Raw genomic sequence first — 11,748 nt, forward strand, 5'->3', positions numbered from 1 at the left:
ATAATACATTTCCAAATATTTTAAGAGAGAGCCATCTCTCTTAGTTAAAAAGGTTCCCGACCCCTGCTGTAGGATAATGTCATGCCAATAGCTTTTATTATCAAATGATTGCATTACAATTGGGTGCTATTAATTACAGCTGAAGCGTAACAATTGAAATATTTCCGTAAACAGATAAATGAAGAAACTACATGGCTGTGACTGATAATTGGTGCACAGAATTAATTAAATCTTCATTGTTTTCACTTAATGTAGTCATGAGCAGTTAATACTGCAGATTTGCAAATGTACAATCCCACTTCCAATGAAGTTGGGATGCTGGGCTATAAAGAAAAATAAAAACAGAATGATTTGCAAATCATGTTTAACCTGTATTTAATAACCACAAAGACATGATATTTAATGTTAAAACTGATACATTTTATTGTATTTAAGTGAAATGCAGTGAAGTGCATCATTTTCCAAAAAAGCCATGACGGCGTCATATTTACCACTGCGTTACATCACCTTTTCGTTTAACAACATTCAATAAACTATGAGGAACTAAGGACACTAATTGTTGAAGTTTTGTGGGAATTCTTTCCCATTCTTGCTTGATGTACTGTTTCGGTTGTTGAACAGTCAGGGGTCTTATTTTAAGGTCGTATTTTACGCTTCATTCTGCGGCACACATTTTCAATGGAAGACAGGTCTGGACTGCAGGCAGACCAGTCTCGTACCTCCACTGTTTGACTACGAAGTCACGCTGCTCGAAGATGTGTCGAATGTGGTTTGTCATTGTCTCGCTGAAATAAGCAGGGTCATCCAGAGAAAAGATGTTGCTTGGACGGCAGCACATTTCTATGTCCCTTTCAGCATTAATGCGCCTTCACAGATGTGTAATTTACCCATGCCATTGGCACTAACACAGCCTCATACCATCACAGATATTGGCTTTTGAACTTTGCGTCCATCATAGTCCGGATGGTTTTTTTCCTTTTGTGGAGTTGTGTGTGGAGTTGGCATGTTCTCCCAGTGCCGGTGTGCGTTTTCTCCGTGTACTTTGGTTTCCTCCCACACTGCAAAAAACATGCACCATAAGCTGATTGGACACTCTATATTGTCTCTAGGTGTGAGTGTGAGCGTGGATGGTTGTTCGTCTCTGTGTGCCCTGCGATTGGCTGGCAACCAGTTCAGGTTGTACCCCGCCTACTGCCCGAGGACAGCTGGGATAGGCTCCAGCACGCCCCGCGACCCTTGTGAGGATGAGTGGATTGGAAAATGGATGGATGGGATGGACAATGTCACAACTTCCTTGGAATTGGGTTTGGACACACCATGGCAGAGGAAAAGTGGCGCATTTCACAGGAAACACTTTCACACCTACAATTTAACATTTTCAGTTAACTAACAGAGATTTGAGAATTTGGCCACAGAACATTTTTGCTGAGCCAGCAGTACTGTCTTGGGTCATAACAGAAACCAATGTTTTTCATATTTCTGCAATGCTTCTGAGAATCCAAGTTCAAAATCTAAATACCTTCAATACGAACCAATTTATTTGACATACATATACAGTTTTGCATAAAAATAGTCTTGATTTTTTAAAAGTGTAATGATATAAAAGCAGCAACTAATGGGTAGTAAATGGCAGATACACCAGGTTTTTAAGTGTAGTATAGTGTGAGTGAAATAACGTAGAGGCAGAAGTGCCTCGTGGCTAGACTTTAAAAAGCCCCTGAAGAGGAGACAATTGAATGAAGGGAGACGATGTTAAAACAACGGAGTACAAACTGTCTCAAAGGATGAAAGATCAGTTTGATTAACTTCTATCACTTCGACACACAAACCGTATACCGTCTGCTCTCTGTCTCATCCAGTCAGCCAGTGTTTTAGTGTGCTTTATGAATAAAGTTCAGTTGAGTTGGAGCCTGTAAGATGGAGATCCTCTGCCCCTCACAGATCCTCCATTACAAACACCATTCAAGCGTAAGGGTGTCTATAGGAGCACTTTACACCAGCACACTCTCAGCTGCAATTTGATGAGCAACTTTGTGGCCATTGGATTTGCCGCATGTCTTGGATCTTCAGGTGACAATACAGGCAGAGATTTTTTCTCTCCTCACTAGATGGATAACTGCACTATTCAGCGAGACAGTTAACGGACAAGATATTTGTTAAAACATGCATTCTAAAATAGAATAACCAACATAGCTGCCAACATAGACTAATTAGCAATACTAAAGTGAATTAGTGGTGGCACAGTTGGTGACTGGTTAGCAGATCCGTCTCACAGTGCTAAGCTAAGGTCCAGAGTTCGAATCCGGGCTGTGGCCTTTCTGTTTGGAGTTTGTATGTTCTCCCTGTGCCTGCTTGGATTTTCTCCTGGTATACAATACACCGTGTAAACAATCATTTTTTGTCACTGCAAACACTGTCAAACCAAATTCTGTGAAATGCAACTCTCCTAAAATAAGACTATAGCAACGGGATGTCAAACTCATTTTTGTCGCGGGCCACATTATAGTAACGGTTTTCCTGAGAGGGCCATTATGACTGTGAATTTTGTAAAACCGCATAAATGTTTAATCACCTCCACATATTACATATTCAGTGCACAACAAATTGGTGGATAACTAATTTTGAAATCAAAAGTAAAAAATAATGGTTTGTTCAGGCATTGTTTACATTACTGTAATAAGTACGTAATGAGATCATGCTTGCAATATCTCTGTGATGATGGATTACATATGCCAATTTGAAATTTTGGTTCAGACTTCAGCAAGCATCCTGGAAAAGTTGACATGCTTGATTTGCTCTCGAGGGCCAACAAAATTATATGGCGGGCCAGATCTGGCCCCCGGGCCTCGAAGATAATTGCATACAAAAAATAATTTCACACATTATGAGCTTAGAGTCTAAAAATTGAACTGTTGATCAAAAAAAAAAAAAACCCAAACCTTGAATTCCACTCAACAATCATTGTTTTGTGGAGCTCGAACAAAGGTTAGATTTCTTTTATCTTGTTCTACTTGCATTCTTGTAGAAAGAAGGACTTCACGGCTTTTATCTGGATAGGCTGCCCTTATTTTTCCTCCAGAGTCTTGTGGGAATAGACTGCAGCAACTGCAAAAGTGCAGCCATTGTGCTTTTGAGCTGCATAATACTGTGGAGTATGAGTTTGTGTGAAACTTGGATATTAACACCTCAAAACACAAACGAACTGGAGAGAAAACAAGACTGTGTGACTAAGGGGGAGAGGAGTAGGCCTAGGGGGATGAACATAAGAAGAGAGAGAGAGAGAGAGAGACAGAGAGAGAGAAGGCAAGATACTTTGCTACAGATTCTTTGATGTTCCTTTAAATAAATTATCTCCTAGTTGAACAAATGAATGGCAATACACAAGCACACAAAAGACATGTCTCGTGGCTCTACCTACTTAGGGATGATAAAGGAAATGACACTTTCTGATGCATTTAGGTTTTTCAAAAGAAAAAAAAAATCACCTTTAAAAAACCGGAATCAACTCTCCCAAGCCTGCACTTAGAGCAAATTGTCCTCCATACTTCTACAGTCACACGGAAGCATTTGTCATTTCTGAGCAATAACTCAACCCACGCAGCCAAGACACATTATCTGACCCATATGAAGACCAAAGACTTAGTGTGAGTTTTGTATGTTTTGCTACAAGATCATCCGGAGCATTTGAAGTGAACTGGAAAAAAGAGGAGCGTTTGACTTGCAGGGTGGTGGATCAAACGGAAGTTTTTTAAGGATTGAGAGAAATTGGCAGTGGTCCTATACAGCCTTGGCAATATAAGTATCCAGCACAGAGCAAGAATATGTTGGCTTAATTTTATGGCACTGAGGGAAATTATAGCCAAATAGTCACATATATACATTCTATAGATTTTATAATGTTACATCTTCGAGTAACATTAATGAGAATAGGCCAGTTTAATGCATTCCTGGCAGCAGCCATCATTGCAATTTCATTGCAGCACTGAGTACGGAAAACAGAGATATGGCTATTTACTATCGCTACCCTGTTTAAGATTTGTGATCTGAAGAGAGGAAGACAACACATAACAAATTGATGGACCACTACAGATTTAGCCACATTGCGGAAGAAAAAAACGACAGTGCCATAGTAAAGTGGTGGGTGAGAAAAGGATTGAGGCAACAAGGCAGCGAGGGTGATGTTACTTGAAAAATGTATTCCAATACAGTTACTAAATACATGTTTAACAAAAATGTATTCAGGAACACAATGCAAGTACCACAACATTAAAGTAAGGTAAGAATTAATACCAAATATGATATTAGTATGGTATTTATGGTTTTATTTTATGTTTAATTCAAATTTCCTGATATTAGTCATCTAATGCAGCAGTCCCCAAACTTTTTTTTTTTTTTTTTTGGTGACACGTTTTATGTAAGGAAATATTTTGATGGAGGGACACAGAAATACATAAAAACCAATGACAATGATGATGATGATGATTATTATTATAAATAAATTAATAAATTACATTTGCATTACACTGCTGTTTAAATGATTATATCTGGTTTCTTTTCAATGTGCTGGTCCCATTTTAATGGAAGGATAATGGGACACAATGGCCTCATCTCATTTCTCAAATCGCATTTTTCTCGCTCCTCGCTCCTCTGGTTATATGCTAGCACCTCGGACCAGACATTCCATCGAGGAGTGAGGAGATTTACAGTAGCACGGTGGGTGGGGGTGCAGATATTTGGGGAAAATGAGACAATCGCTGCTCTGTACCACCATCTGATGGAGACGATTGCGACAGAGGAGATCACGTGATTGACGTTTGTCACAAATGCACCATCTGCATGGGAGGATTAATACACTCACCGCAAAATGTCGACTTTCCGCTTTATGTTTCAAGATGGATCAAATTAAAGTCAAACATCAAGACTGTTACTGCTTCATGACTTTGAAATCCTGCAATGCTGACTGTCCTGCTGTTACAAATCCGTTTTCATATGTCACCGTTGAGGAGCGGCAGGACTTCCGCAGATGATATATCAGATGTCCCTCGATTTGAGATAGCCCGAGGAGCCTTCAAGATGCTCGAACCTCACACCTCAATGCACATTTATGACAACTGAGACACTCCTTAATATGGCAGCGTGACAACAACGTCTGGGTCGCTATCAACATTTTGAGGAGCAAATCGCTGTGAATGTTGCATTTAAGAGACTTGAGATGAGCCCAATCAGACTTCACTGTATCCTTTGCGAGCCTGTTGCCACATACAGTATTGTGCCGAGCGGGGTTGGTGTGTGTGACAATCAGCCCCAGCAGTTAATGTGTATTTAAATAGACATTGTCTCCTAAATGCAGCTTTATTTTTTTCAGGAATCTGTAGGCTCTTATTTATATATATATTTTTTTTTGTAATTTGGGGGCCCAAAGCCAAGATAGTGAGATCAGAATTTTTTTTTGGTAACATACTCACATCATGTAACTTGATCTCATCATCTCAGGTTTTGGGCAGGTGTGATACCGCTTTGGCTACCGTGCGCAAGCGTGATGTTGGTGGGTGTGGTCCAAAGAATGCTCAGGGACTTTATGTGAATGATGAGACACATGGAAAATCAATGAGAAGCTTGCTTCACAGGAGAGGTCGGCAAAGCAAAACTGCTCCATATGTGGAATGACGGACTCATTGAGCTCAACAAAAGAACTTAGAACGACATTGCAAAGAACTGCTGGCATTACTTGACTCACATTTGCCAAAAAAAACAACTTTAAACTTTTGGAGAAAAAAAAAGTACTAACGAGACAAAAGTTGAGCTTTTTGCGAAATATGCACTCCAACGTGTTGGTGGCATTGTGATGAAATTCCTTTGTCTAGCAGAAAATCAAAAAACATCTGGACATCACTTTGGGTACTCAAGGACATCAAGTGCTCAAGCTCAGCAGGAAAACGACCCAAACTTACCAACAAGTCTACCTCTGAATGACTCCAGGAAAAAAAAAAAGAAAAAAAACGAGACAAAATAACTTGAAGGTTTCAAAGTGGTCAAGTCAAAGTCTAGACTTAAAATGCAATCATGACGCTGTGTATATGACCATAAACCTGCAGTTTAGGCTCGAAAACCCTCCACTATGATCAAGTTGAAACAATGCTGCAAGGGCCTAAATTCCTCCACAGGGATATGAAAGATATCAACAGTTATGATAATTGCTTGATTTCAGTTGTTGCTGCCAACCAGGTATTAGGTTCAATGGGCAATTCGTGTTTTACAAAGGGACAGGTCGGCTTGGTTTTCTGTTTCCTGAATAAATAAAAATCACAGCAGTTTACTTGGGTTGTTTTCTTGGGATATGAAAATTGTTTTGATGATCTGAAACATTTATGTGTGATAACAATTCAAAAAAACCCAAAACAAAACATCAAATCAGTTATAAAATAACACCTACCCCTCTGCACAATGCCTGGTACTGAACAATTACAAACACTTTCTCTTCCACAGTCCAACAAACTCACACTGAGCTATAGTAAGCAAAACTACACATACACAAAGTCATTTGGGCATTACTGGGCACAGAAGTGAACAAATAATCGGCTTTGTGATATTCCTACAATGACATTAAAGATAGAAATCCCATTACCCTCTATTATACATCTGTTCCGTCCAGCCTCCCTCTAGTTGAGAACAATCACTGAGGATGACAGAAAAATGATGACAGAAAAAATGACGAAGACCTTTCCAGTCTAATCCACCGGCTTCAAAAAGCCTTGCCAAATGCATTACCTCACATAACCCTCTGCCGTACCATCACTGCTGTGTCACATACTCTGCACACCAACCCTCTGTAGCAATTACACTCGGTGGCCAGAGACTAAAATAATAATACTTATTTGTTTGCCTGTGAGAAACACTGGCGGAAGAGGCACTCCCCATCGTGAAATTCACGACAATGAAAATAATACAATATGTAACCAACCACTGAACCCTTCAAAGAGACATGACATTGACACACATGATGTGATTTCAAGGGCAACATAAAATTATGTCGCTGGCCGGATCTGGACCCCCGGACCTTGAGTTTGACACCTGTGCTGTGCGGGACAAGAATATTTCAACACTGGTTAGGAAACTGAGGCTTTCTTAAACAGATTAATACTTGAATCAAAAACAAAATGAGGACATTGAGACAGTCCTCCAAAAGACAATGAACCACCAGGTGAGTGATTGCTGACTCAACAATGAGTCAACAATGAAAAAATTAAGAGACGTTCATTGAGATGAGATCGTACCCATGACAATGTGTCATGAGAATTGGAAATGAACATGCTCATTTCAAAAGTTTGAGTTTTGAAGGATAAAATGACACTAGCATGTAACTACTGGTAGTTTTGTATTTAGTCATGGAAAATGTGGGTCATTCAGGATATAAAGTTGACAAGCTTGAGACTTTAAAATAGACGACAGGTACGATCATTTCCAGAGACAGTTGAAAGGAAGCTAGCAAGCCACAGTGTTTCCCATGCAATGTCTGCCTCAGTTACTTATTCTTAAACTTCTATGTAACTTATTTTATATTCTTACCCAAGCCAATCGTTAGTCATCATCAAGAAAGAAAGATAGAAAGAAAGAAAAAAGAAAGCAAGAAAACTAGAAATGTTTACAAGTCTTGTGACCGAGCATTAAAATATACTGATAGAGGAAAACATTTTTTTTTATGCACTCTATATATTTTCTGTCAGATCAATATAAAATGTTTGCACTTCAGATTACAGCATGATCCAGCAAAGATAACAAGTGAGCACTAAAAGAAGTGCAGTAGGCAACACATTTTTGGTGCAGAGAGAATTCCAACACTGACGGAATTGGTGCCACATGGAGTGTTGTGAGGACAATCACACATGACAGCAACAGCTTGAGAACAAGCGCAAAGACACACAGATACAATATATTGGACGTCCAACTCACATTGCCATGGTTGATGAAACCGTGTTCCTTTGCGATACGGTCAGCCTCCTCGGGGCCTCCATTAATCTGGACGGCCCAAGCATTGGTGTAAACCTCTGCAGTATCAATCCAATTCAGTTCTGATGACAGGACAAGGACTGTCCATAAGTGCAGCAGAGCCACCTGGGCATCCATGAAAAGTAGAACGCAGGGCAGTGTATCCGTGGGTCTCTCACTGCGTCACAGGCAAACTGGAGCTGCACTCCCTTGTGGCGGTAAAGTGGAACAGTGACCTAGAGGTGACAGAACAGAGTGAGCGAAAAAGACAAACGTTTTCTTAACGGCATCCCTGCTGGCTCAGAATTATCGGTACCCTCTCACACCAAATTCAAAACCGAACAGCACAGGCACAATTTTATGAGGCCATGGTCGGCAGTAAAGCTTTACATTACTTTACAACTGTTTCAATAAATATGTAGGGCATAGTTAACCCATATACAGTTGCGGTGATGAATATAAAATGTACATCCCTTATTATTTCTAAATACAAGCATTGGGTGTACTAGTTTGAGTTACCATTTTTTTTTGTATTGAATGTAATTACTATTTTTTATTGCAGTGCTAATTAAAATCACTCAAGCAGAAATTAATTTATGATTTGCTGTAGTCCACGCCGTTTTAAAATTTAACAGCTTAAACTATATGATACTTGCAATCATTACTCATTAATAGACCCCGGAGGAGAAATTTCAAAATGTCAAGATGTGGTACAGCTCCAATAATATTTGATTAAATGTTTCACCTTGATCAAACACTGTAAGTGGCCATCGAGAAGCTTCTGTCATGATTTTTGCTGAATCTTTGCTTGTTCTTGACAGAATTCACTCATTGACAGTGGGGATGAAAAGTCTGCACACAGTGTCGAAATGTCAGGTTTTTGTCGTTCAAAAAAATGAAAACAAAATCCATTTTTTAAAAACTTTTTCCATCATTACTGTGACGCAAACTGGTAAAATTAAACTTGAGAAAAAAATGATCTATTTCTGAGATTTCTGAGAGGTGAAGTAAAATTATCAGGTGAAATATTGTGGTTATACAAGAGTGTGTGTGCGTGTGTGTGTGTGTGTGTGTGTGTGTGTGTGTGTGTGTGTGTGTGTGTGCGTGTATGCGTGTGTGTGTGTGTGTGTGTGTGTGTGTGTGTGCGCAACGCACATTATTGAAATGTCACTGCTAAGTAAATCATAATTTTGTGAGTGATACATTCTTGGAAGCGTTCATATTAAACATATATATAAAACACACACCCGCTATTCTTAAAATATAATTTTTTTAAGGATAGGGCTCCGCCGTTGACCATTGTCAACAGCAAAACATGTTCTGCAAGTTACTAGCGTTATGTACTGATCACGTGCAAGATGTCAGGTATGGGTGACTGTCTTGACTATTATGACTGAGAGGTTGCAAATGCAGCATTTTCCATTCAGTCAACAGCAAAATGTGATGTGGCAGTGAGAAAAAGGGTTATTCTTTGTCACATGTTACATGCTTCCCGTGAGATCAGCTTATAGTTTTTTTTTTTCCTAAGTCAACTAACAGTCAAGCAAGCAATGCTGTTAAAATTGTAACTTGCTGGCTTAGGAGATGTAGGTAGGTAGCACAACATAACCAGCACTGAAGTTCTATTTCAGGCTGTGCCCAAGCCAAATCAACACCCACCATGTGCTTTGGGCTGTCCTCCAAAAGAATGCACAGCAGTATGTTGCAGTGATGGTGCAGAACTTTGACAGGTGAGCATCCATTCATAAGAGTAGATGGAGCTCAGGGTGACAGAAAAAAACCAACATATTGCGCTGTGCTCAGTCAGGACACAGTAGTAGCAAAAGAGCCTTTGTCTGAGATGAACGGGAAATTGAGTGACAGCACTGAGATTAAATTTCTCTTCATCAAAACCATTTTTTCCTCTTACTGCTTTAGACAGTGGGAACTCCAGATAGAAATGCAGTCTAGAAACAATGGTTACCGGGGAGATCCATGTACAGTTCTTTTTTATAAAACACTATTCACACATTATTGTCACTGAGAACTTACCCTAACGGAATCTTGTCTTCCTACATTGTTCTCTGTAGCTTGACTATGTTGTGCCTCTGATAAATACTGTCTGATTCCAAGAAACCTAGAGCTGAATTTTAATCTGCATTGCTGAAACCTTTTCATGGAGGAATTAACACATGATGAGGCGATGTCAAGGGTGAATCGATAATACTGTAAAAATAAAAGTAGCTTTTCTCGATAAATAAATATGGAGCAACTGTATGAATATGTATGCAGTGCAATATACAGAATGTGTGTTCCAAATCAAATGGGATCTGACATTAAATCAATTTTTAAAAAGCCACATCACTTGAATATTACAGTGTATGTCGATGCTATGAGCCTCCATAAATTACTGCTAAGGCCAAATCTTGAATTCTAACTGTCGAGCTATGGTGACCTTGACCCCTAATATCAACATGCATACTGAAAGGGGAGGAAACAGATCTACAATGATTGCCCAAAGGCCATTTAAATTTTTTGTCTGATTTTGTTTTCCGCACCTCACAATTTAAGAGATAGCTACCATTGTAAAAATATAGTTGTTTTTTTTTTTTGTGGTGGTGGTGGTGGTGGTGGTGGGGGGGTCGGTCAGGTTGGATTTTCTGCATATCTAGTGTACAGTGAATTTTACTTAATATCAATTCCCACTTCACTGAGATGAATGCAAATGATGAGGGAGGTGGTTATAGCATGGCGTGGATAATGATGTGGGAAAATTAATGCACATCTGACAGAAGCTGAGAAGGGTGGATGTACTGGGCAAATAAAGCCATGAATCAGAAATTGGCGATATGCAACGGAAACATATATACATATATATGGACAAGGGACTGAGTCTTACCTCCAACAAACTTCAGAGGACGCACCGCGGAGAGCGGTTCCCTTGGAAGAACGAGGTACACCTGCACCGGATCACATCGCCTGGAATCGAGACTGGGAACGGATTCACTTGACTGGGCAGACTGGTGAGATGCTTGTCGGCAGCTGTGTTACCGATTTAAGGCTAAAATACAATTGAGCTTTCTACTAACCCTTCGTTTGCTCCCACCCACTTTTCCATAGCGACCCACCCTGTGGGGAACACGTTTTACTCGTAGTTTCAACAACAAAAAGCCACTCGTACCATGTCACGTCAAAATCCAAGACGTCATGCCTACCCATCCCCTTCTCCAGTCGGGTGAGTACTGATTCTTTCTCTCGCCACTTGCCGTTTAACTTAAAATCGATATTGCCGGCTCAAGACGTTATCCACATCTTTGGATTGGAGATCTAATGCTAGCCTGTCGTCCACAACCAACTTGCCATCTTCAGGATGATTCTATTTTGCCGGGTGACTTCAAGCTTCGAAAGCAATTCCTTCTTCCATTACAGTCAATACCCCTTGCTCATAAGACAGAGTTCCACATAGGTTAACTAGACAGTGACAAAGCGGGTGAATGGAAGCTGCGTGGAGTCAGCGCAGGATGCAAGCGCGTTGACAACCGGCTGAATGACAACAAACCTTCTCCTTTGTCCAGGAAATGCGTCACTTAGACGGTATCCAGAGCGTGCTTGATTCGGGTCACCGTAATTGTTGGAAGGGGCGGGGCTTGAGCCTGTTTTATGTTCTGCGCTTCATGTTTTTGTCATCTTTATACCCGGATTTTTTTTCTTGCTGAATGTTGACTCATGTGTTATCTGTAGTCACATATTAATATATAAGAAGAATTAAGATAAGTCCTTTAT

The 11,748-nt window shown here is 40.0% G+C and overlaps 1 protein-coding gene across 1 annotated transcript in view; it reads right to left on the bottom strand.

Moving 5' to 3' along the window:
- furinb (furin (paired basic amino acid cleaving enzyme) b) overlaps nt 1-11,748 on the bottom strand; it is a 77,866-nt gene extending 66,118 nt beyond the window's left edge. Inside the window, exons 1-2 of the mRNA XM_019894281.1 lie at nt 10,865-11,748; nt 7,951-8,222 (exon numbers count right to left, since the gene is read on the bottom strand). Of these exons, the coding sequence (XP_019749840.1) occupies nt 7,951-8,124 (174 nt within the window). The 5' untranslated portion in view covers nt 8,125-8,222; nt 10,865-11,748. The remainder of the gene's footprint in view (nt 1-7,950; nt 8,223-10,864) is intronic.

This window comes from Hippocampus comes, unplaced genomic scaffold (genome assembly GCF_001891065.2).
Source record: "Hippocampus comes isolate QL1 unplaced genomic scaffold, H_comes_QL1_v1.1 scaffold104, whole genome shotgun sequence".
NCBI lineage: Eukaryota > Metazoa > Chordata > Actinopteri > Syngnathiformes > Syngnathidae > Hippocampus > Hippocampus comes.